At 35.1% G+C, this 26,033-nt stretch overlaps 9 protein-coding genes across 9 annotated transcripts; 2 read left to right on the top strand and 7 right to left on the bottom strand.

Annotated features, from left to right (window-relative positions):
* Nucleotides 1-273: 273 nt before the first annotated feature.
* LOC129796638 (uncharacterized) lies at nt 274-1,135 on the bottom strand. Its single transcript, XM_055838726.1, has 2 exons — nt 909-1,135; nt 274-819 (listed from the first exon to the last, which is right to left on the bottom strand). The coding sequence occupies exons 1-2, from the start codon at nt 970-972 to the stop codon at nt 518-520; spliced, it is 366 nt and encodes a 121-aa protein (XP_055694701.1). The 5' UTR covers nt 973-1,135; the 3' UTR covers nt 274-517.
* A 1,645-nt stretch (nt 1,136-2,780) lies between these two features.
* Nucleotides 2,781-5,104, bottom strand: LOC129796637 (uncharacterized). Its single transcript, XM_055838724.1, has 2 exons — nt 4,954-5,104; nt 2,781-4,843 (listed from the first exon to the last, which is right to left on the bottom strand). The coding sequence occupies exons 1-2, from the start codon at nt 4,963-4,965 to the stop codon at nt 3,770-3,772; spliced, it is 1,086 nt and encodes a 361-aa protein (XP_055694699.1). The 5' UTR covers nt 4,966-5,104; the 3' UTR covers nt 2,781-3,769.
* A 7,025-nt stretch (nt 5,105-12,129) lies between these two features.
* On the top strand, nt 12,130-13,211 carry LOC129796636 (uncharacterized). Its single transcript, XM_055838723.1, has 2 exons — nt 12,130-12,588; nt 12,735-13,211. Exons 1-2 carry the CDS (start codon nt 12,437-12,439, stop codon nt 13,135-13,137), a joined length of 555 nt encoding a protein of 184 aa, XP_055694698.1. The 5' UTR covers nt 12,130-12,436; the 3' UTR covers nt 13,138-13,211.
* LOC129796634 (uncharacterized) lies at nt 13,146-14,881 on the bottom strand. The gene is made up of 2 exons (XM_055838721.1): nt 14,679-14,881; nt 13,146-14,594 (listed from the first exon to the last, which is right to left on the bottom strand). The coding sequence occupies exons 1-2, from the start codon at nt 14,763-14,765 to the stop codon at nt 13,881-13,883; spliced, it is 801 nt and encodes a 266-aa protein (XP_055694696.1). The 5' UTR covers nt 14,766-14,881; the 3' UTR covers nt 13,146-13,880.
* Nucleotides 14,882-15,319: 438 nt separating this feature from the next.
* On the bottom strand, nt 15,320-16,364 carry LOC129796635 (superoxide dismutase [Cu-Zn]). Its single transcript, XM_055838722.1, has 3 exons — nt 16,078-16,364; nt 15,743-15,961; nt 15,320-15,657 (listed from the first exon to the last, which is right to left on the bottom strand). The coding sequence occupies exons 1-3, from the start codon at nt 16,141-16,143 to the stop codon at nt 15,481-15,483; spliced, it is 462 nt and encodes a 153-aa protein (XP_055694697.1). The 5' UTR covers nt 16,144-16,364; the 3' UTR covers nt 15,320-15,480.
* A 452-nt stretch (nt 16,365-16,816) lies between these two features.
* Nucleotides 16,817-19,207, bottom strand: LOC129796631 (cytochrome P450 4d2-like). Its single transcript, XM_055838718.1, has 5 exons — nt 18,853-19,207; nt 18,599-18,784; nt 17,961-18,030; nt 17,405-17,891; nt 16,817-17,347 (listed from the first exon to the last, which is right to left on the bottom strand). The coding sequence occupies exons 1-5, from the start codon at nt 19,205-19,207 to the stop codon at nt 16,937-16,939; spliced, it is 1,509 nt and encodes a 502-aa protein (XP_055694693.1). The 3' UTR covers nt 16,817-16,936.
* LOC129796632 (protein male-specific lethal-3) lies at nt 19,193-21,344 on the bottom strand. The gene is made up of 5 exons (XM_055838719.1): nt 21,017-21,344; nt 20,754-20,823; nt 20,577-20,685; nt 19,789-20,513; nt 19,193-19,700 (listed from the first exon to the last, which is right to left on the bottom strand). Exons 1-5 carry the CDS (start codon nt 21,116-21,118, stop codon nt 19,348-19,350), a joined length of 1,359 nt encoding a protein of 452 aa, XP_055694694.1. The 5' UTR covers nt 21,119-21,344; the 3' UTR covers nt 19,193-19,347.
* A 28-nt stretch (nt 21,345-21,372) lies between these two features.
* On the top strand, nt 21,373-23,084 carry LOC129796633 (histone acetyltransferase type B catalytic subunit). Its single transcript, XM_055838720.1, has 3 exons — nt 21,373-21,739; nt 21,801-22,142; nt 22,208-23,084. Exons 1-3 carry the CDS (start codon nt 21,670-21,672, stop codon nt 23,014-23,016), a joined length of 1,221 nt encoding a protein of 406 aa, XP_055694695.1. The 5' UTR covers nt 21,373-21,669; the 3' UTR covers nt 23,017-23,084.
* Nucleotides 23,085-23,213: 129 nt separating this feature from the next.
* Nucleotides 23,214-26,015, bottom strand: LOC129796630 (protein inturned). The gene is made up of 2 exons (XM_055838716.1): nt 25,710-26,015; nt 23,214-25,649 (listed from the first exon to the last, which is right to left on the bottom strand). Exons 1-2 carry the CDS (start codon nt 25,823-25,825, stop codon nt 23,291-23,293), a joined length of 2,475 nt encoding a protein of 824 aa, XP_055694691.1. The 5' UTR covers nt 25,826-26,015; the 3' UTR covers nt 23,214-23,290.
* Nucleotides 26,016-26,033: the final 18 nt, after the last annotated feature.

The following is a 26,033-nucleotide window of genomic DNA, read 5'->3' as shown; positions in this document are numbered from 1 at the left end:
ATGAAAATAAAAAATATATATTCCACACTTCCTAGCTCCGGATTTGTTGCATTCAGTTACTGTTAGGAAGAAATTGAAAGAATTTAGCAAACAATAAACACTAAAATGCTCATTAATTTACACTTCGCACTTGAAGAAAAAAGGTAAATAGTGCTACAAGAAGTTAAGAAGATAATTGCTGGCAAGCGATGTGTAAAGCAAACGCAAAGCAGTGATATCATACGCAGATTACTACAACTTCTTATATGGAATTTTGTAATGAAGGTGAATTTACAATTTTTTTGTCTTACAATTGCTATTCTTTCAATATGGTATTATAGAAATAGGCCTCCATATGCTGCAAGCAAATTCTTTTCCGGAAAACACATTTCCCTCACAGTAAAGTAACACATTTATTTTCCTATCATTCCTAGAACTGTATTATTGGAACAATTAATCGGTTGTTTTGGCGCAAATAATTGATTTTACGGATTTTACACAGCCCATGCACGTGGGTGCTAGGTGCGTATAAAATTATTTACCCAATATTTGCCATTGCCATTGAATTGGCATAAAGGAAAGGTTTCTGTTGTATCGTGGATTTTTGTTGCGAATGTGTCTGGTGATTAGGAAGATGAATTTTGTTGATCCATTGACCATACTGAGGAATGTACGTCCATTGCGATGATTGTGGGGGTGGATTTTGAAGTATATTTGCTGGTAAATCTTGAGGTGTTTGATGTGGTGGATATGGTGCTACATGAGTAATTGGTGGATATGTGGCAATTGGAGCATAACTCCATGAGCCAGCAAAAGCATAACTAAACCACCAGGAAGACACTGTGGACAGCATAAAAATAAGAATAAAAAAGATTAAAACATATAACTATTTCAGGAAATCACACCTTAAGTTAAATAATAAAACTCACCGCATAGTACTAATCTCGTGTGCAGTATCAATCCAAAAAATGCCAAAAATCTCAAGATGTTCATCTCAACGTGACGCTATTATAACGAATTGGGAAACAAACTGAAATTCAGATCATTATGCAAAGTGTAGCGCGAGCTATGATAATGATTTTGCCAAAATGATAACGAATGAATCGTTTTTTTTTTACAAAATACACACGCGAAAAAAATGTAGCTAAAAACGCAATCTCACATAAAGAGCAACACAACTTGAACTTTTTCACACTCAATAAACATTTTAAAATGTAAATCTTCACTGCTAATCTCTTCAAAAGAGCTTTATTATATACATTTAGAAATACGCGGTTTTCAGATAGTGAATTATGCAATTTGTAATATATTATTTTTTAAGTAAGGAAAAAGATATGAATTTAATTTATTGTTGTTTTAGATTTTTTTAGGATAATTATTTTGAACTTTCGAGTTCATATCGCAACATGTTTGGTGAATTTGTATTTACAAATATCTCGAGTTTTTTTTAAGAAGCTTTCAGTCTTGTAGCGCACAATTGTTACTATCATTCTTTTCCTTCTTTTCTTAGAAAAAGTCCTGGATCACAGCTTCTATTAATTTTAAGTTTATGATCCTCTACAAAATATACCAAAGTGTAGGTAGGTACTAAGCTCTTTGCACATGTATGAATATGTATATACCTACATTGCTCATTGAATTTCATTGCTAGGATTTTGTTGAAGAATTTTGAAAAGTTAACTACATATTCTTAAACATCAACTGCGCCGAATTTTGGTGTGTAAGAATTGATAAAATTCAATGTTTTTTTTCTATAACAAGGTATTTGAAAGAAAATTTATTAAATGTGTTACGTAAAATTACAAAATTATTTTAAGAATAGGAGATAAATGTGTTTTTTAAAAAAAATCTCTGCTTCTGTTGCTAAAAATATCTAAAGTGTGATCGAATGTAAACATAAACGTAAAGTACAGTATATGTTATAAGTTGGGTATGCATGAAAATATACGCTCCAAAAACTAACAACTATATCCTCTTCACTATTTATATAAATTTCGCTACAAATTTTCGCCAATGAAATCTGTCTTTCGTCTGATAATGAAATTGTCATCACGTATTCTGTTTTTACTTTTATGTTTTTACTTTCATTCACTATCCATCTTTCACTCACTATGGGAGTGTACCGCGGTAGAGTTCAAAAATGCATCAAAGAAAATATATATGTATACAAAGCGTAGGCGGTAAGGGATTTGGTGAGTCTCATGATATAGTCTTGCTTATGCTGTGAATTTGATTTATTAGAGATTGGACAAGCAGTTTTCTTTCGTATTAATACAGTTATTGTTGCTAAATTGTACCTTTCCGACCGTTTGAATGTCGTCTTCAGTGGTTTTTCACCGATCATTTAAACTCGAAAAGCTGATCCCACAATTATACTCAAGTTTACATACCTATTGATTTATCATTTCTGTTAAAAAAAAAATACATTTCTACTTCTTTGTTTCCACAAAAATGAATTAATCATGTATACTGAAAGGAAAAATAAAATAACACACCTTTCATACATAAGTGGTCACTTTAAAAAAAAACAAAGGATCTGTAAAATGCCAAAAGGATCTCTAGGAAAAAAAATAATAAACACTAGTAATGGTAAAATTCCGAAACACACTTACCCCAAGTTTGACCGCGATCTCCGAAGATTCGTGTGTGAAGACAATTCCAATACTTATCAATGCAAAAATTGGAATAATAAAAAAAACGTTGTCCCATGATGTATAGAATACAAATTGTGTATAATATTTCGTGCCATTGCCATTCACCTCACAGTAGAGAAAAAAAAACAAATCGTGAATATGTATGAATTTTTGAAGTCAAAGTTTTAATTTAATATGTATCTCATTAGTTTATTTTTATTACAAAATAAAAATATATATTTTTCTCTCACTTTCAATAGCTCACACATCTAATTAAGAGTACAAAATATTGAGGCATATCAAGGTGTTGCATTTTTGTATTTTTTTTTAAGAAGGAAATAAAAGACAAACCATTTGTGGGTCATACTACTTAAATCGAGCATTGCATAAAAGTTAAGATGACCTTCCCAAAAGAGTTCATAGGAAAATATGATAAATCTTTTTTTTTTTTATAAAAATGAAGAAAACGATAAAAAATGTATTTACGACAGATTTCTTGAATGTATTGAAGAATACAACCTATAGAGCAGAATGTAAAGAGTAAATGCTCAATTAAATCCTGTAAGTTTACTTTAAACATCTTTATAATGATTTCCTTGTACTACAGTTATAATGTCATAATGTTTATGCTCATCAAAATTTTGTGAAAAGAAAAAAGCAAAAAAAAAATGAAAAAAAACAGCTAAAACTTGTTAGGAATACATAAGAAAATAAGGCGGGAGAAATCGCAAGTCTAGTATATTGTAGTGTAGATTTTAGTGAAGTTGCACAACAGTTTGTAAATACTAAAATTGTAATGTACAAATGAATAATTCTACTAAATATTGTGATAAAATACAAGATTGTAAAATATAATTTCCTTATTTAGAAGCAACTTTCTAGTCTCTCAGTGAAGATCTGAGAACTATAAATGAAAATTTAATTTTTACTGTTTTAAAAATCATAAGATTGAAGCATTAGTAAATACTACAGTAAAAGAAGATGAAAGAGTTAAGGAATATTTTAAAGAATAAAGAGAGCTAAAAGATCCAGGTGAAATAATAAAAGATTAAAAGTTTGAGGAGACTTTATCACAAAAATTTTACTAATTAATCTTCACTTCCGTCTTGGCCACACTCGCATTTTAATATATAATCTCATGGAATCAACAAGAAGCCCTAATATCCATGGTGATCATGGTAGTCTCCACCGTAGCTACTGAATCCATGTCCTGAACTGCTAAAGTCAGCATGATGATGATGATCATCGTGGTGTTCGTGATGGTAAACAACGGGAACCTTTACTGGGTAGGGAACATGCTTCTCAACAGGATATGGTACGTGCTTCTCAATGTGAACGGGAACTGGGCGATCGACGGGAACTTTGACTGGATATGGGATATGTTTCTCCACTGGTACAGGGATGTGCTTTTCAACAGGGTAGGGTTGTGGCACTGGCACCTTTACGGGTACGGGAATGTGCTTCTCAACGGGAACTGGAACAGGTCGGTCGACGTGAATGTGCACGGGTACGGGTACCTTCTTAATGACTGGGTACGGAACAGGCTTCTCAACATGCACAGGGACAGGTTTTGGCACATGCACAGGTACTGGACGATCGACGGGCACCTTAACAGGTACATGAATAATCTTTTCAACTGGATAAGGTTGGGGTACGTGAACAGGCACTTTCACTGGCACAGGAACGTGCTTCTCAACTGGGTAGGGTTGTGGTACAGGCACTTTCACAGGCACATGAATATGCTTCTCAACTGGATACGGTTGTGGAACGAACACTTTCACAGGCACAGGTCGATCGACAGGCACATGCACGGGATAGTGAACCTTCTTCTCAACAGGGTATGGCTGAGGTATATGCACGGGTACCTTGACGATTTCCTTGACGGGATAGTGAACCACTTTCTCAACAGGATATGGCTGTGGTACAGGTACTTTCACGGGAACAGGTATATGTTTCTCTACGGGCACATGAATATGCTTTTCAACTGGATATGGTACTGGTACATTCTTAACAACCGTCACGGTTTTAACGTGATGATGGTGATCATCGTGGTAAGCACCGCTGCTGCTGAAATCATGTCCTCCATACCCACCGCTAGACAAGCCAAAATCATGACCACCAAATTCATGTCCACCAAAGTCATGGAAGATACCACGTTTCTCCTGTTTCTTCTCCACTTTTTTATCCTCAGCATGGGCACCCACAATGAGGGCAACCACAACGAGACACACCTATAGAGGGACACGATAAAACAAAAATTCACAGATCACAAATCACATATTATAACGGATAATGCACAACATATATATGATAATCCACATATTATGAAGAATATGCCTACCAGAGATTTCATTGTGGCCAAATATATAATCCAAATGCAATAGATGTGAGTAATGCTGAAGAGTACACAGGTATAGGCTACTTGTGAGCCCAAGAAACAAACTGAATGGAGTGTGACTATGGACGATGGCTTTTATACAAATGTATAAAGCCACCACCGAAAGCTCCACTTGATATGATTTACTTTCGCCCGCCCCCCCCCCCTATTTTACCACCACAAACTTCATGCGCACACGATGGTTGTGTAGTTAAAACTCGGGTAAAACCGGTAAAACAAATAACCCAGCTTCTAGGTATGCTGAAGAATCAACCGTACTATATGCATCACAATTATGTCATCATATTTACCAAAAAGCTCATTCTTTTGGCATATGTAACATTCCTCGAAGCCGTATGTCCTGCAGCGTTATGCTTTCGCGGAGAGAAAAGTGAGATGTTTGCCGGAAATAGTATGTGGATCATGTAACGTGGTTGAAATACTGCAAGTGCCGTCCTCTGATGAGATATAGGCACTTGAATAGCATTTTAAGCTAAACTATAAATACCATATATATCTACTGTGAGACGATAAAATAATACCTAATAGACAAGAAATGAATGAAGAAAAACCGCAATAACAGTACAGTCTCACAAAATGACAATCAATTTCATCGTTATGAAATTATGTTTATTAATACACAAAATTTGACCTATCTGCAAATTTACCAAATCAACATAATAAACCAAGATGCAAAAAAAATGCCATAAAAAGTGGAAAGATACAGATAATTCAACATGTATCATATACTGTAGCGTTCCTCAATGTAAACTAATTCAGTGGTTCAGTAGCCTCTTGTAGTGGTTCATGATAGTGGTCAAGATATTAAATTCAAGAAGCTGAAATGATGATTTAATTTCACTTTTAATGAATACAATATACGACAATCACTTAAGTGTAACAAAATCACATTGGTGAGATATTTCCTAATTTCTAAAAGAAAATACAAATCATGCTTAATGATTTGTGCAAACCAAAACATAAACTCCTAAGAAAAAACAAATAGATAAAATATGAGAAATTTTGTGAAACTATGCCTAATAATTGCAATATTCATTACAAAAAAATGCGATAGATTAACTAGGGAAATAAAATATGCACAGATAAGTTCAATAGACAGAAAATTGTCTATTTGAATTCGCAGCTTTACAATGGTGTAATTGTTCTGTAAAACAATCATTCTATCTCTCCACACACAGTGAATTAATTTACTAAAAATTCTATTTAAGGTGTGACGAAATTGTGCTACTTCACACAATCTTGACCACATTTTTTTCTCCATCTAATTTACCTCCCTTCGGGGCGGAATTCTCACATTTTGTAATGCATAAAGAATAAAATGTGCAATACATCAAAATATGTGTGTAGGTGTTTTGTGATAATTTTCACAAATATTACACTCAAAAAATGTAGGTATAATGTTGTATATACACACAACATAAAATTCATAATGAAAATGTAAAAGCTATAAATTTGCTATATTGCAGCAACACTTATTTCTTTTTCTTTTATTTAGTCTTCCTTCATGGTCTTCTTAAGATGTTAAGACAAAAACTCTACACAGCAAAGAGATGGTAAAATCACCTTCAGAGACCCATAAAGAGACACCACACACATACTGTGAGAAGGCGCATGATAGAAAATGCAAGAAAAACTTTTATGTATATGCAATGTGATATTATGTTTGATTACTATGTAGATGATTGTGAAGCAATTTCAAATTGGGCGAATTATTATGCAATGCAAAATGCTTCCGATGCCATATGTTGCTCTTATACTTTGTTTTGGGAGTTTTACATCATGTGTTAAAATAAATTTACAGATATTGAAAGTGAGTACAAATTGAGATGAAAAATAATCTTAGGCAAAGTCCTAATAAATTATAATGTATGTATAATCTTACATTCCAATGAATACTTCAATGAAGTAATTAAACATGTATTATGCAGAAAAGATAAGTTAAAATTAGTTTGTCAAATAACTCTGCAGATGCAGTAGATGTTCAATATTTACGTATTTTCCATCACTTCTTCTACTATACTATTATGTCCTTCATTTTTTTACGCTCTCAATCTGTATTGGGGCTCTTCCGCGAAGGTAAAAATGGGAAAAATGTTAGATATCAGTAAACTCTGGCTAATAGTGTCACATAATATATAAAAAAACAGCATTTTCGTCGTCAAGGGAAGAGTGGAAATATTGACTAATATTGAAATATTGAAGTTAAGATTATACAAGATGTTGATTTCTTATTAAATGCAGAACTTTAGAATTAAGATCATTACTTGGAATTGTCTGTTGTTTTAGACTTACACTCACGAAAAGTTCTCACATGAACCAAAATTGAGTAAAAAACAATTTTGAAGCGATTTTTACGAATCCGTTATTTCTGGAAAGGTATCTGAGCTTTTCAAAACTGGTAGGCCCATACTGTGGTTGACTGATTTGAACAATCAATGATTTTTGTATGACAAAAGTTAATAAGGAGATTTGTCATACTTTGTGGTAAAATTATGAATCACATTAAACAATATGTTAAATTAGACTTATCTTTGATTTTTTTTCTTTGATCTTTCAACTCAATCCATCACCCAGATTACACTCCGCTTAAATTACCATGTAAATCGTGAAATTGTCTAAATTATAAGGTTGAATCCGCCTCAATGGCCTCAAGAAACACAAAAAAAATTTCTTATATCTGGCTGCTTGCAATCTAATTCCTATATTCGTTCAAGACCCATTCAAGACATTTCAATGTAGTTCTCGCTTATTTTGGTGTTTATTTTTGCGAACGAGTTTACTGATAGAAAGAAAAATGTTGAGCAATTCCCTATAAGAGGAGATTTGGAGATTCATGAATTCATCTTACTGCTAACAATACGTCCTGCTTGTAGAAAAAAAAAACAAAAGGCGATTTTTTTTTTAAAAGATGAAAAATTCGCGTTTGAATGGTCCACTCGTTCGCTCTCAATATAATATGGGAAACAAACCGATCTGACCTTGATATTTTTACCATTATTGCATAATTTTTGAAAGCAACATAATTTTATGTGCCGTTGTCTTTATGCTCAATAATTTAAATATAGGTTTATATACAGAGCAAAAGCTAGAAAAAGTATATGGTTTGGATATGCCAATTTTTGCAATTCGCTTTGAAAATACATAGAAGACATTTTTGTGTAGAAATTTTTTGATTTTTTTTTCTTACAAAAAAAACAGCTTTTGAAATAGATTTAAAGTAGGTACTATCGTAGAAAAAAAAATTTCAAAATTTTTAATAAAAAGTTATGTTATATCTGTAAAGATTGCACTGCGAAATGTTTATGCGTTATAAAGTAACTAAAAAAAACGTTTTTTCCTCTCTTGGTAAATGGGTGAGTTTTCAAGCAGTGCACCACAGTTGTTACACAATTGATTCAATTTAAAAGACAACATCCATGGTGGTACGTATAACATCAACAGTGAGCCTTGTAATGATGAAAAATACTCCACAGCCGGTGTATGTGCAATTGAAAAGTGAAATGGATTTGGTGCTCGAGAGATTTCAACGGTTTGCCGCGCAAATGCTGCACAATTAATTGCACTGTGTGTCTTCATAGATGAATGTTAATTTATAGCACCAACTCTAATAGCATATACCTATAAAACATTGACGGCAAAGTAGAGGATATTTGGTACTTATGGCAATTTTTCAAATTACCATCAAGGTTGGGGCCACTCAAATTTTCTATATTCCTCATAATCATGTCTAAATTAAAGTAATACTTTAAATGTTATGAACCTGATTCCCGGCGATAGTGTCAAATAACTAATTTATTCAAACAATTATTATATAATTCATAAAAAGATTTTATGCTTTTTTGGAATAAACAGTGTTTTTCATGAAAATTATTTTAAAGTAAGGACTTTCATCCTTATGAAAAAAAAATAAAATAAATAAAATTAGATCAAAAAATTTTTCATCAGGTATAACTTTTTTTTAAAGAAAAATATTAAGTAGGTATCTCGCCTACAATAATAATCCACAATATCTAACATTAATTATTAATCATAAAAAAGAACATTTTTACCTCTTTGTACCTCTTTAAAAGCCAATATTATTAAATCTTGTAATATTAGCCTCAATCAATGGATAGTATCAATTAAATCTTGGCAATATTTGCAGCTGACCAAGGCGGTTCGTTATGCAAATTTCTTCTTAGAAAGTTATATAAATCATCCTCTCATTTAACTAGATCTCTGCAGAATTTGCAGCACATATTGAAAACGTTTAGAGTTGCTGGTGCGCACACAAGAAAATTTGCAAAAAGAATTTCAACATGATTGCGAATACAATAAAACAACAGCAACTTGACTTAGAGATACTTAAGGATAAAACCTCTGTTGTCTTTTTCTTAGCATTGTCTTTGGTCTATAAGTTGCGCTCCAACTTGAATGCCACCACGAATGGGAAGCCAATAAAGTAAATACATTTAAATTGGTTGATGGAAAATGAATGAAAGCGAAAAGCTGGGGCATTCTGTTGCATAATTTTGCTTCACAAATGACACATATGATCTTAAAATGTAGGCTCCATGCATACACAACTTAATGTACAAGGTATGTATACAATGCCTTCCATACTCTATGCAGCTGAATCTTTTATCATGAATACAACACATTTTCCCATTGCCTCCATGGACTTTGCACTTCTTTATAGTGGATGCTGCCGAAGAAATGAAAAGTGAATGTGAATTCTATACACAACACCTTTTTTCTGACCACTCTCACAGGCTGCTGCTCACTTGGCTCCATTTTCATTATGAGTGTACAACATTAAAAAGATCTTCACACATGCGGCCACTTTTGATTATGTAAAAGAACTACATATATTATGTTTTTTGCAGGCATCCACTGACCCAGACTCGCAATGTTTATAAATTTAACATCTTTTCCTCATCACGTGCTCCCCAAAACACACCTAATTGGTAAATTATTGGTATGGTAAATAATTCACATTTTTATACAAATTTTTATACATAATCAAATGTTATTTCCGTAATGATAGAGGATTGTGAGGATTTTTAAATACCAAAAGATTATCTGCATAATATATGAATAATTTTCAAAACAAACACTAAATATTAGACATACCCTTGACTCTTTAAAATGCTTTTATAACACAACATATAAATTGTCTTGTTATATCTTATATGCAAAAGATCTTTTCAAATTTGTAATTTAATTTAAAAATCTATTTCTCAATTTTTACATACTTGATGAAGGAAATAAACAGACTCTACATCATTACAATATTGTTCTGAATAATTAGCATTAAAAAATATAGGAAATATTTTATTGTATTTAACCCATATATACCAGCGTAGTTTAGTCAAATCGTAGCGTATATTTATGTAAAAAAAATTATAATTTTTAACAAACGTTTTTATTAATTACTACAATGTAATTTTTTGCAATACATAATGTATAAAATCAATTGGAATATTTAAAAATTAGATAGGATCCTTTTCAGGATATCCGTTAGAGGTAAAAGAAGGGAGAAGAACGATTTTTGGGTGTTTTATTTCTCGAGTACAACGACTCTGAATAATTATTCAAAAATCGTTTTGAGATATGAAACACAATCTAATTAGCTATTAAAAAAATTCGCAGCACCGTGAAAAGATCTAGGTACGACAACTGAGAGATATCTGAACTTTTCGAATTGCGATTTCAATTCCTTTACTTTTTATAGGTAGATATAGGAACTCATTGGAAAATAATTGTATGAATTGCATGACATTTTGCTAGTACAGGGTGGCCAGGAAATTAGGGCATGATTTTAACGAGGGAATAACTTTTGATTGGATTGAGATATCTGAAAACCTCTGCCACCAAAAGGTGCGTAAACTCAAAAAGTTTTATTTGTTTTTTATTTCAAGTCGATATCTTAAAAATTGGAGCTGCTAGAGCAAAAAATGTGAAAAGAAGCGTTTTGTCGATGAAAAATATACTGCTTTTCATGTCAAATTAACGCTGAATTGCCCATGATGACAATATCTGCTTTAACTCAAAAATAATCTTAAAATGTTTGAATATTTGGTCGCATAAAGTCAGGAAAGGCTTCTTTTATTCAAATTTAATCAAATATTCAATTGTTTAATGATCTTTGGATTCTTTTAATGGATTTTGAGAAAATCAACAGACATGAAATCCAGAATATTTCATCGTTTTCCATACAAATGGTAACTTTTACATTTTTTGCTCTAGCGGCTCCAATTTTTAAGATATCGACTTGAAATAAAAAGCAAATAAAACTTTTTGAGTTTACGCACTTTTTTGTGGCAAAAGTTTTCAGATATCTCAATCCAATCAAAAGTTATTCGCCGTTAAAATCATGCCCTAATTTCCTGGCCACTCTGTATAATGATAAATAAATAAGTTATAATAAATATAGGTATATATACACTATGTATTCCTATAAAATTACCAAGCATCTCTCCCAATTGAATTCTACGTATAAACGTGATTCTGCAACGCGCAAATGATTTTTTTCTTCAAAAATCGTAAATGGTTCTCTTGTGTAACAATTTCTTGCCTCAATTGCTTCAATGAATCGTGATGTTCACCTTAATTGTGTCCATTTTTGATTACTGGGTAACAGGTTTGCAATAAAAGAACCTCAAATGCTCGTGAAATATGAAAATGGTAGTGGCACTGCTTTTTTCCAACCGATTTTCCTTATAAAAAAAATCTCTAAAAAAAATTTGAATTCCATTTCCTTTCGGTCTGTACTCGTTACATTGACAATTTTAGTTTATTTTTTAATTCTAAATCCTTTGGTGCAGCAATGTAATTCAAATAAAATTTTTAGGAAGAATTAATGAGCGATTAAAATCCATTAAGAATTTTAATCCATAATTATTTAGTTTGATTTGAACTTTATTGAATGACTCTCATGATAAATACATTTTTTTTACGTTCATCCTGTTTGCCAAAGACGATTCCCGCTTTACTTCTCTTTCTAATGCTTATCATCCCTTTCTCTCTTTTTATCTTATCAGATATAAATAATAAAGCCTTCAAAGATTGTTGGATTCATACTATTGCTCTTCAAGTGTTTATTACCTGAGATACGCACAAATGGAATCATTTTCCTCAGTAATCGTTCTCTTCTAAGCACAATTGGTTGGAATAAAATACCTTCGCAATATTTTTCATAATAAATTCGGCACAATGTGCGCCTAAAAAGTTTTTCATTAGTTAAATGGAAAATAAATAGAATAATCAAATTAAAAAGTGAAAGAAATATTTCAAAAGTGCTTCATTTAGGACTCCAAAACTTAAATATACTTATCAAAGTTTTGATAATAGGCTTGGAGCTTAACTCAAGTGTTTGTGAATCATTGTTCAGAAATTTTGTTAAAAAAATAGAAAACAGGAACGAACAATTCATCAAGGCTATAAAATGGATTTACAAAACCAAATTTACGTTTTAGCAGGTGTTTTTGGAGGAGTATCCCTTCTGCTATTGCTTTTTGTGTCATATCTCATGCTAAGTATGTCAGAGATGCATTCCCGTATAAAATCTCGCGATAGATCAGATAGATCGGATCGCAGGTGAGTCACGTTGGGAATTTATGAATTCAATTAATTCAATTACATATCCATTTATTTTGGTATTTCTCTAATAAAGCCAAAATAATAAGTAAATAGGGGTATTAAAGGAATCAATATTTAATTTAACTTTTTTTTACTTTTTTTAGGTCAAAGGATGACTTTGCCTATGCCAATCCATCCATAGTCGCTGGTGAAGAGCTGAACCGTCGTGGCTATCACATGCATGATGCTGGACAGGCTGGACACAATGATGGACCATCAGGTCTTGCTGCTGCAGCAGCAAATCGTTTCAGATCGCAGATTTCTTCTGATGTGGGAACAAAAGATGCCTCACGTGATTTTTCGAGTATTTTAAATAATGATGCCATTATCTTCGGAGGTGGAGATGGGAATTCAGGAAGGAGATCCAAGTCGATTCCAATTCCACCACCACCACTTGGAAAGCCTTCGAATTACAACGACAATTTTTCTTATAATCAGAATACTCCTGTAAATCCACTAGGTCGCCAAGATAGGGGCTACTTCAACTCCAGGGGCGGAGGATACTAAAAACACAGTTTAATTTACATATTCGCATATATATATATATTATATATATACGAATAAAGAGTATATTCTGATAATGAGAGTTTTAATTCTATTTCTTGCAGTGCTTTTTCGTGCGGGATATTTTTGTGATGTCATAATTCTTGGTACGAATCCTCTCAGAACTCCCCACAATTTCCGTATTTTACTCTTTCTTCTGGCCTTTATCATTCAAGAGAGATTTTTTCAGTTTTTTTTGGTACCTCGATCATAGCTAATTGAATTACTCTTTTCTTTGGAAGTAGTTTCAGTACTGCTAGATTCCTTTTGCTTGCACACATTTTTGTGTTCTCTATAACATTTTATCTGAATGCTCAGAAGAAAAGAAGCCTAAAAAGAATTTTAGGCCCTATATACAAAATTTAGGCACTTTCGGAAGATATCGTGCCGTATAAATTAATAGGTTCAGTAAGGATGGTCGGAGGGTGAACTGAGCCCGGTCGACCCGTCGGAGCCCAGAACACCCCCTCAGGTAGGCATTTCTCCTCTGTGGGTTGCATTGTAGATATTAAACCTTTCAGGAGGCGCCCGCCCCCCCAAATGTTCTCCCATTTCACTTAACTTTAAGAAAGAGTTCTTAAGTATTTATATTCAATAGATATAAATTCAAAAAGTTTATTTCACAGAGAAAAGAGAAAAAAAATTGGTCAAAGAGTTCACTCAAAGAGAAAAAAATTAATCACAAAATGCGCTCTGCTTAAATCCGTCTATTCTTCACGAGATCTGACACAGTACTGATCATCTGTTTTAATGTAATTTGTGGGTTCCTTTCCAACATTGAGATTCTCAAGGGAAATTATTCCAGAGGATTTAATGGCTCTGAGAATATCCAGAGGACTTAGACTTTGTGATGTCTTCTTAGGTGTGATTTGCGAAACTTTTAATTTATCTGTCTGTTTAACTTCCTGTTTAGTGTACTCATTCTTGACGAATTCTAAACATTTTTTGAGCTTTCGCGGAGTAGGTGTATGAAATCTTTCTGCTAAGATCTCTTCAATATTCTCTTTGATTTTCTCTTTCTTCTCATCAACGATGTTCTCAAGCCAGTTTTTAATATCATTGAATTGTTCACTTAAATCGCTAGCGGTGTCATGCTCCAAAACTGCATCTAAGTCAAAATCTAGAGGATACGGTTCTTCTGGAGACAGTACATCTGCTTTTCCATCTAATTGTAATGACAAATCTTCAATTAATCCTTCGTAGGGGACTATCTCACTATCAAAAAGTTGTTTCGAATACTCAATCTGATACCGGTACACCGTACCATCAGAGAAATTCTTGAAAATGAATTCCCGGAATGGATATAAACAATCCGAACTTTCACATTTCAGCACAGCTTCTTCTTCATTCACAAACATATAGCGTACTTTGCTGATCTCATTACTCTCACCGCATTTAGGACATGTCGATAGTAAAGCTTCCTGAAAAGATTTGCAAAGATTATTCGAAAAGTAAATAAATAATTTTTATCCCAAAAGAAATGTTTGTTGACAATGAAAACTAACCTCGACTTCCGGTGAACATAATTTCTTTACTAATTGTGATTCTTGCGGTACCACACTTGTGATGTTTGGAGAAGGTACAGAAGACATTACATAAATGTAAGGGAATTCAATGATTTTTTTAGAATATACTTAAGAAAAACTATCACGAAATTTTTCATGCAAACAAAAACAATAGTCTCATTTTCTCTTCAACAACTTGGTACATTTCGTACCAAGTGGTTTCTTTTGGAACTACATTTAGGGCGCCAATTTCAAAAAGTAATCAAAAAAGCATGAATTTTATATGGGGGCTATGTGAAGGGGGGCTCTGGGGGGAAAATAAATATCTTTAGTGAAAACCGCTTGGTATCAGTAGTCTCTGTATCAAATTTCATCGCGATCGGACCAACGGTGTAGAAATGCATAGCTGTTCAGAAACGAAATTATATAGACAGACCTTTTTTTTTATAGATTTTCAATTGAATTCCTGACGATTTCCGTGAGTTATGTTTTACCAGGGATGAGACATCCTCTCCAGGGAGTTGGGAAAACTATTTTAACGTAGTTTCATGCTAATGTTATGAAAATTCGACGATTTTGTCAAGAAAGGTAATATTCAGGAAGAGGAACATTTTCTCCTATATTTTAAAAACGACCGGAAGTTTAGGAGATTTCAAGTTTATTCCAATTTCCCAGAAATAATATTATGTTGAACAGGATGTAATTCATATTGTTTACAAATTTCCGAAGCCTTGCTTTCAATTCCCATTCCAGTATTCTTTTGCCCAAGCTTCCTTTCATATTCTGTTGGATTTCATATTGATTAAATCTTAGCGATTCCAATTACTCCGCAGGCAACACGAGCCCCGGCATTTCCGGTAGTCTTGCTCAGCTCATGCCCTCCAAGTCCCAAATCGTCAGGATCAGCATGTACGACCAGAGTACGACCAATAACGCTGTACTGACCACTAAGGGAAATCTGCTTATCGGAAATTGCGACCTACAATTAAATAAATAAAAAAAATTATAATTGAAAATTATTAATTTTTGGGCTTACGTCGTCTTCAAAAGAACTAAAAGATTACCTTGCCAACTCCATTGGCGTCAGCCACAATGTTCCCGAGATCCCCAGCGTGTCTCACAGCGCTATCGGGACCCCCGTGCTCTTTGCCATGGGGATTGTAGTGAGCCCCCGCGGAAACGCAACCGTTGGTATTATCTCCGAATTCATGTACATGGAAACCGTGTTGTCCGGGCGTGAGTCCAGTTACCTCGCCACTGAGTACGACAGGGGCATCCGGGGACTGGAATTACATAATGCAGATTATTCGAGAAAGCACAGAAACAAAAAGAATGATATGGCTGTTTTCTAATACAATCAACTTATGTATGGTGTACATATTTCCAAGGCCATCCTTACCGCTTGATCGAAATACACAACGCCCTTTACGTCGCCATTGAGAACGCACACAGCTTTTGCAGCCATTTCGGTGAATTTATCACTTTATTTAATGAAATAAATGGCAAACTTTTGCAAATTAGCGCAAGAAAATGCAGAGAAACTGGAAAACTTGTTCGGCTTTGACGATAATTTTTTTATCAGTCTATTCGCTGGTTGCAACAGCAAATATCGTACAGCAGGTAGGATTTTTTTTAGAGAAGATACGATGTTTGCTGTTGTAAGCAGCGTATTCCAGACGGAAGTTGGCTACAAAACGTGGTAAACTTTGTGAAATGAAAAAAAAAATTTCATATTTATTTTTCTTGGAAAAACGCTTTTTTGGGCCCCAAAAGTTGCTGGGAATTCTTAGGGGCCCCAGGTATTTTCAGTAAAAATTTGGGAGCGCAACTCGCCGAATATTTTTTCCGGAATTTTTACATTTTTTTGATAGGGATTTTGTATGTTTTGAACTGCTGATGATCACAAAAAATCACACAGAAAATTGCGAAAAATGAAAAATTGCTAATAATGGTATAAAAAATAAATTAAAAAATGTAATTGATGACGTTTAAAAAAAATTGTTGTAAAAAATCGTGCTATTAAAGGGATATTTTCCGACAATAAATCATCCTGAAGCTCCTAAGTCAAGATCTTTTAGCATTTGGTTTCCCTCGATTGCAAAAAAAAAAGATATTTTTCTTTAAAAAATTTTGAGATATCTTATATACAATTTATTTCTTGCGTTATCAATACAAAAATTAAAGAAAAAATAATTAAATTAATTCGATAAGCGAATTAATTCCATTTTAATACTCTAAAAACCAAAGAATAAAAAATGTTATTCCCTCTTTTGGAAATTAAGAAGAATTCCATTTTTGGGACGTAGCACAATTGCAGCGACTAAGCGTGGTTTATCGTATGTGGAATCTACGGATATCCTAAATGACTGAAGAATTCGTACAACGATTGTCTTCATCTCCATGAGAGCAAATTTCTGTCCAATACAATTTCTTGGTCCTGCACTGAAGGGAATATAGCTATAGGGATTCTTTTTCATAGTAGTCTCATCCTCTACAAAACGTTCTGGTTTGAAGGCATTGGGTTCTGGGAAAAGTGTAGCATTGCGTCCCATAAAGAAAGCTCCAATAATAACTGTGCTCTTGGCAGGTATTTTAATATCCTTCAGTTGAGTATCCTCCTCAAAGTATCGTCCAATCATAGGAACAGGTGGGAATAGCCTCAGAGACTCCTAATATATATATATTTTTAATTTCTTTCGCACATTAATGTTTTTCATTTTACTTACTTTAATGACACACTCCAAATAAGAGAGATTCTTGAGATCTCCTAATGAAATGTCCTTGTTCGGATTCATCCCCAGAATATATCGAATCTCATCGACAATTTTTTCTTGAACATCCGGATAGAGAGCAATGTTATAGAGAAGGAAAGCAATTCCAGAAGTTGTCGTATCGTGTCCAGCAAACATAAAAGTGCTAACTTCTTCACGTATGTCCTCATTTACAAGTGTTTGTCCATCAACCGTAGCCTGCAGGAGTACATCCAAAAGAACCATTTTATCTTTTTCCCCAATGGCTGTATCACCATGAATTTTCTTTGTTGCAATGTTGTCCCTCAGAAGATCTTCACGGCGCTTCTCTATCAATTTTTCTGTCCACTTGTTGAGTGTTTTTACAATTTTTCGTTCGCGAATTCCACTCCTGGACAACCGAAAGAAGAATTTGAATCTCAGGAAGGCATTGTACATTCTTTTATGGAGAATATTTGTGATTCTATAAGTAAAGATGGCATAATATTTGTAAGTTAAATGTTAGTAGATCAATATTAGTATAATAACGTACTCTTGAACCCCCTCAACATATTCGGAATTCTTATTTAGCTGAACATCCACTGAAGTTCCCATTGCAGATTCTTTAATTTAACGAAAAACGATAGAAAATGATAATGTTTTTTTTTTAAGTATAAAAACCTATAAATATAAAAACTATAAACATATAATTAACGTATTACTTAGTCAATAGATAATGTACTATATAATTGGTTTTTATTAGTGACCCATTAACTCTGACAATTTAACATGATTCGACTTAATTAACACATAATCTACTAAAGTTTGTCAAAGAGCTTTAACATTAAAATTATTTCTGTTGATTTTTTTTGCTTTTCATAAAAAGAAAATTCTCAAAAAAACTTCATTAGACCTACATTATTTACTGTTGATCTTTTGAATTTCAATAAATGCAAAACAACATTTCTGTGAAAATTTATGTATGTTCTGATAAGCCATTATCAGAGGTTCCATAGCTCAAAAAACACTCTTATCGCCATTTTTAGCAATAATAAATTTATGAGATTGCTCAATTAAGCCACAGTATATCGTTTATGTAGATATAAAAAAAATCAACAAAGAGAGTGACGGCGACCTTGAAAGCGATCTGTTCTTTTTTTACATTTTTTTTAAATACTGAATAACACTCACCACAAATCACGTCGAAGGTGAGAAGACTGACCAATGGATAAACATCCACAGAGCTTCCTGGATCAAATTGTCCCAATTTCTTTACAAAAATTCTTGCTTGCTTATCGAAGATCTTTACAAAGTTGTCCAGGATCTTAAAATGGAAGGCTGGAGTGATGATTTTTCTTCGTATGTGCCATTTTTTACCTTTAAATGCAAATTTTTGCCGGGATGAGCCCGTCGATCTCAAAGCTACATGTATATTTTGAACATACCTGTAGTCAAGAGAAGTCCATCACCAAGCCAAGGTTGCAAGAATGAATAATCTTGGGCTTTAGAAATATGGGTTGAACTATTGAGGATGGGTTCAACGTATTCAGGATCTGTGATGCTGATGAAGAGCATATTGAGAACCCAAACACGTGAAACATCCCCAAAGTGTCGTACACCTTCCTGGAGAAGATCAAAAAAGTCTGTAGGTTTTTTCAGGATCACTTGATGGGCATTTCCAATGATTGGTAGAAATATTGGACCACCGATGCACGATCCCCATAAGCGTTTCACTTTCTCCGCATAATCCAACACAACGATTAGAATAAAAATTACCACAGCAACTAGTAGCACTGACATGTCTGTATTGTTCCGCGTTCAATCACACACTGTTCAAAAGATAATTCTTAATCTCGGACGTTTTATATACGTCTCGTTTCGCGTATATAGAATGCACATCACAATCATTATTTTTTTTTTAAATTACATAGCATAGAGCTCTAATCTTCCATTTCCATCTTAATTAGCGACGTGTGGTAGTGCTCCTCCCCAAACCAATTTGTATGATCCTCAAGAAATTCCAGCAATTCGCCTAGATAGTCCAGAAGGTGTTTCATCTTTTCCTCGGACATCGTTCCAATGGAGTGTGTGAGAAATTCCGGAAGTTTTATCAGCAATCGTGCCAAGTGTGGTGCCCCATAGATCATTGATGGTTCTGCGGGGGCATTTGAGGGCAAAAGGTGCCATGCTAATGTATTCTGCAGTAGCATCTTCATTCGGAGGGGTACTGAAGAGTTCAGAGGCTGAACACTACGAAGAATCTCTGTAATTTTTGCAGCAAATGGCATTGCTCCTTAAATAAGAAAAAAAAAACATAATAATGAATGAAAATTGTCTTCAAACGAAAGGTACATTAGATTAAAAAAAATGTAGCAACATACCATCTGTTCCTACATAATCAGCTTCAAGTTTGTATGAACGCAACCGTCGACGAGCCGTGTCATCCGTAACTTCTGTAGCACTTGTAGGAGTTGATTTTTCAGATGTACTGGGAAATATGAGATCAGTAAAGGATTTCTCTGACGGAATATACGTGAATGTCTTCAGATACTCCTCATCTAGTACCATCTCTGCCTGTTGCTGCTCTTGGCTGTACAATAAATGATCTTTGAGGGTGAAGTCAAAATATATTCTCAGCCCATCGGCAACTTCTTTGTATAAATTCAACTTATTCGTCAACTTCTCCGTGTCCAGTGGTTCTTTATCCGATCTCGTAGTGCTATTTCGTCGCTTTCTGTGATCCTGACGTATGTAATTGCAAATCAATTTCACCGAGCACTGCTTTACGAACTTCTCGAGGATGGTTACAATGGGAATTTGCGCCGGGAGCACAGCCAAACGGTATTCCTTTGTAACCATACGATTGTCAAACTCCATAAACTCTCGGAGCTTTTTGCTGACCTGAATTATGACCTTCTCATCCTCAATGGGGCCACTACCACTCTCTGTCGAACTGCTGTAAGATTCTGCATCATTGTCCTGCATCTGCAGTTCATGTTCCTCCTTCGCAATGGTTGGAAATGTTACTGGTGGTGTGGTTTCTGCTACTTCAGCACTTCCGCTACTTTTACTCTTCTTCCTATCCTTACGGTAGAGATATGCTCCTCTGATAAAATAAATCTAATGATAGTCTATTTTACCTTAATTGCCAGGATTTGTTCAAACTTACAGGCAAAGTTGAGATTTTTCAGCCAGATCTTTCTGAAGTTGGCGATTAACAACGTTGTCTTTTAGCACAAAGGTTTCACTGACCCGACGATCCCAACTACTGTTCCAACCTAATGAATTAAAAAAAATACCAGCATATAGGTATAAAGAAAGAAGATGATTTACAAAATGTATTAACCTTGGAAATGAATTAAATATTCAACAATGCGACGTCCCCGGCGATCTCTCGTATCAAAGATTTCAAGAACCTGAAAGATTTTTTTAAATTATAATCTTTTATTTCATGTCTAGAATACCTATTAAGTTTTTTTTGTACAGAATAAGGACTCAGATAAAGAAAAAAACTATTAGAGGAACACGAGAATTTTCTTTCAGCCCAACATTGTTCGGCAGCACCAAACATTATTGTTAACATTGTTGTTTACTTTACTCTATCCTTACCTTACTATCGTACAAAACCTTTGCTTTTGTGGGATCTGGCTCGTAGCAGAGGACTTTTTCGCCCTCAGAAAATGCGTATTTAATGCCTCTCGTGGACACCATCCCTCATTCAAAAGCACATTTACCAATTTTCTTGGTTTTTGTCGTTTTTGTATTCCTTATTACGTAAAAATTATAACGTAAGTTTCTCCTTTAGAAAATCACAAATATTTTAGGTTTTCTGTGTGTTATATAGATCAGAAATCTCACTTTTTACTTGCAAACAAGAATTTCATTAAAATTATTAATAATATTGAGGTTAGGCCTATTGTTTGGGAAATTTTCTTCTTCTTCTTCTTTTATGTTTTGCAGGTCCGGACTCATTTCGACATTTCGACATCCACACAGCCTTGGGAAATTTTTTTATTCTGTCAGTCAATTTGACATTTTAGTAGTGGAAGTTGGATTGGGTGCGCGCATCATCGTTTATTTGCTAGTCTTTTTAAAGTCTCTTCTGGGTCTAATAAGATCTGGTAGTGTTTCCTGCATAGATTGAATTAGTGCTTGAGTAAACATACATTGTGTGGGGATCAATTAGAAAGGAATATCAAACGCCAAGGCGTCAAATCTAAGTGAAGTTTTTCCCGCCTTCAGAGACAACACTATTCTCCAAAATGTTTGATTTGGAAAAAGAGCTGCCAAACTACGTAGCTGATGCTCTTACGGCAGTAGAATTCAAGCTAGGTATGTGTAGCATAAGCTGAAAGCATTCATAGTATATAATTTCATTGAATTTCATTTAAAGTTCGGGATATTGGTGACTTGGATGATGACAGCGTCTCTTTTCATCCTGTTATGGCTCATCAGATTTTTGGAGAAAACGAAAAGATCTTTGGCTACAAAGACCTAAAAGTGAAGCTCTACTTCACAGCTGGACCTCTTAATATCTTCCTCAGTGTGGAATACAGTCACAAGCTTTCCTTTGATGAGCATAATATTACACCAGATGACATAACCTCACTGATCACAGAGAAGCTTCCTGCTGGATGTTACTACACAAATATCGATGAATTTTGCAATGTTGTTCGTAAGGCTGATACCTTCCAACCGTTTGGAGAGAAGATTGTTCAATTCGACGTTAAATCTGGTAAGAATTTCATTATATTACTCTCACAGGGGCAAGGACGAACTAATATAGGTACATCTTTGCAGATTCAGGTGATGAAAGGCGCTTCGAAATTTACTTTTGCGATCCAACAACTCCAAAATTCTTCCCATATCATGCACGCTTCGAATCTTTTATTATGTGGTACATTGATGCAGCTAGTTACATTGAGCAAGATGACCATAGGTGGCTGTTCTTTTTCTGCTACGAGAAGTACCTCAACAGGGATGGTAATACGTGCTATGCTTCCGCAGGCTACGGAACAGTTTACCAGTACTACGCCTACCCAGAACATGTACGCCCTAGAATTAGTCAATTGATCGTCCTACCGCCTTTCCAGAAGTTGGGTATTGGATCACGGCTCATTCGCACCATTTACGATCACTACGAATCCAATAAAAGCGTTCTTGATATAACAGTGGAGGATCCCTCAGAGGACTTTCAGAGTATTCGTAATTATATTGATGCAAAACTCTGCATCGATTTGCCGGCTTTTCAACCTGAAAAACTCCGAAAAGGTTTCTCCAAGGACATGGTAGCGGAAGCTAAAGCAAAGGCAAAAATTAATTCACTGCAGTGTCGCCGTATCTACGAGATTCTCAGACTATACCACACAAATGTCAACAATGAGGAAGAATATCGCGCATACCGGCTGGATGTAAAAAAGCGCCTCAACATGATGTACACTTTACATAAGAGGAATCTGGAGAGGGCAGAACGTCGTGGGATGGATGTGACAGCCGCTAAAGTGGGTATGACACCGCTTGCCGAAAGACTGGAGCAGCTCCATGAGGAGTTCAACGTCTTAGAGCACGAGTATCAGCGTGTCATTCGGAAATTAAAGGAATACAACTGAAGACTCTTTTGGATTATCTCTTCTCAACACCTCAAGAATATGTAATAAATTTCTGTTTTAAATTTAAAGTGTATTCCCAATTTCTTGGCTGGCTTAACTTACCTCAATGCATGGGTTGTAATTTTTTTAGAAACGCCGGAAACAGTAAGGTACCGAATAGTACAGGTAGATCAATTCAAATATTACATATTCCTTACTTTGTAAAATAAGTATGGTATTATATTTATTTAAAAAATGGACGGAATTTATAAAATAATATATATTCTGCAGCATATTATCCAGCTGCATTAAGTGTAAGCCTAAAGGCAATTTCCACGAGATTCTGTGGCACATCGGCAACGTGACAAAGGTAAGTTTCTCTTCCTGTTGCCAAGAACAAACGCCCAATGACCCAAAAATCCGTCGATTTCATCCGCAATAACACTCCGTGCTCCTTGATAGCGACAAGAGATCGATGGGAATTAGGTTTGCTTGTTTCTTGTGCCAGTAACTGCCTAAAGCGAATGGTGTTCTGAAGAACGGTGTGAATGAGAAAGCATGTTTGCCGGAAAGTGCGAATAAGGTCTACATTGGTGGTGTTTGTCGGTGCTAGAAGGATACCTTCACCAATCTCCAACTGTACGTAGTGCAGGAGAACATTTGTGTGGCCGCTTGTGAGTCGACTTGGAATAATATCAGACACTTCCTTGAGCAATGTCTCTGTTTCAGACATATCAAATCCACTACTGCTCTTCTGACTATCCGGAAATCCATCCCAGTCGCTGTCACTCTCATCATCATCTCTTTTGTGAGAATCCTCACTTGGTGTGTGACTACTGGATACGTCTACGTTCTCACTGGATGTACTCTTACGCTTTAAGATCGAGATGAGTTCCATCTTTTTTGTTTGCAATGTACCACTCTGTGATGCTGCATCATCGCGAAGGACATTTGTCACGCACTGAGGTCTCCGATTGGATGCAATCCACGTATTTGCTAGCGTCTCAACACCCCCAGTCCTTAGGTGTTCGAGTGTATCTTGAATTTCCTCCACGTAGAAGGGTGATGGTGGGATAAATTGTGTCGTTTGGTTCGCATCAACGTACCTCAATTCGAGAATGACAGCAATAGCCATTTGCCCACGTGCAATTATATTAAGAAACCATCTGCCTGTTGGAATGCCGTAGATCTTCCCATTTGATGTGAGACCACGATCGCAGCTTCTGAGAAAGACCTCTTTCCACAGAACGAAATCTTTCACATTTTGCTCTGCCAAAAGCCGAGGAATACCATGCAAGCGTAAGAATGCGTTTAAATCAATTAAATCTGCCACAGGTAGATGCGTCGCCAAAAGGAAGTTCTTAAAAAATAATGCACTGCCTACAATGTAAAACTCTCGATGAGATTTGAGCGGTTCATAATTCCACTCACGGTAATCCATTGCTTCCATCTCACTTAGAGCATCATCAATGCGTAATTGAGCCTCTTTGGGAAGAGGTACCAAATGAACTTCCCGTAGGATTTCTTCAAAGGCAAATGAATCCCCTCGGGAGCGACGAAGACGAATGCTCCAGTCAATTATTTGGCAAAGATCCCGAAGGTGATTCATATTACTTTCCGCAAAAGCACAAGGAAGAACACGATAGGCAAATTCCAGAGCACGACAGATCTCACGTGTAAGGAAAAGGCTTTCCTCTTGTGTACCAAACTCCGAGGCGAGAGCTAAAATAAGGAGATCTTCATTAAATGGCGTGTAGACAACATGAAAAGCTCTGCCATTAATATCGAGGATTGTCACTTGTGGATTAGCATGAAAATCCGCAGCTAAGAGGGAGTTGAGCGTGAGAAAAGAACCTCTTGTGGCATAGAAGCTATTTTTTTCTTTTTCTGGAAAGCAAAAGAGGGTATCCTGATTAAGGGGCCCTTTTTCTCCGTTCATGGTCAAGTACAGCAGTGCAAAACACTCATCTTCTGTACTTATGTTGCCAGGAAAGAGAAGTTCCAAATTATTAGCAACCATTGAGAAATTGAAGAATTTGCTGAGATTATCCTCTGGCATTTCAATGGGTTTCTCATCGGCCGTTTGCTGAAGAGTGAGAACTACATCTGTTGGAGTTTCATAAGTGAGGAGTAATGTATCCCAGTTGGCAACATTCACTTCCTCTTCATCAATTTTTTTGATCCAGTCTCCGACTTTCACACTCTGTAGGATGGATGAAAAGCCAGCCACCATAACTCGTTCTCCATCTGGAAATGGGCAGGTGGCGATGCCCAAGAGAGACTCACTAATAGTCGTACGTCGGCCAAATTTGTGCCTGCGTGCCGGATCAATTGTGACTGTCAACTCTTTTATTTGCCCCGTTGAAGTTTCCCGAAAAGTCACTTTGCTATCACCACCACCACTGCTGGTGGATCCTTGTGGAATGGGCAACTTGGCACGGCGTGAAATTAACTTTGAAAGCTTACTTATACCTGAACTTCTGTTACTCCTTCTAGTGCTAACTCTGCCAAATGCATTCCGGACAGATGCCAACGTATTAACAATATTCTGTTGCTCTTTTGCTGGAATCTGAGGCATTGAATTTAGCTCCAAGTAGAATAGTTGTCCATCGTAAGTGACAAAGGGTTCCCAATCTGGGATGTAGCTGTCATCACTAAAAAGTTTTAAGTAATAATTATCAGAATATTGCAAACAAAACGCTAGAAATTCTTACCTGTCTGTGTAGGATGACCGAGAGGAAAAACTAGAAGATGAATCATGCTCACTCCAATCTGCAGACGAAGTAGAATTCCTTTCGCCTTTTAAAGGAATTTCTTGACTTTTATTCATTTTCTCTTTCGATACTTCTCACAAGAAAATCCTACACAATTTTTTTATTCGAGATTTGTCATAAAAATAACATTTTGTGTTATTTTTTCGTACCACCTTAAAGTTACAACACACATTTTTTGCTTTAACACAAAAGGATTTACTTTTGATTTTGATGATAATATGCTCCACAAACCTCACGACAAGTTTAACAATATTAAACGTTTCG

Source organism: Lutzomyia longipalpis, chromosome 4 (assembly GCF_024334085.1).
Source record: "Lutzomyia longipalpis isolate SR_M1_2022 chromosome 4, ASM2433408v1".
Classification (NCBI taxonomy): domain Eukaryota; kingdom Metazoa; phylum Arthropoda; class Insecta; order Diptera; family Psychodidae; genus Lutzomyia; species Lutzomyia longipalpis.
The sequence above is the reverse complement of the archived record's forward strand: the minus strand, read 5'-3'. Positions and strand labels throughout refer to the sequence as shown.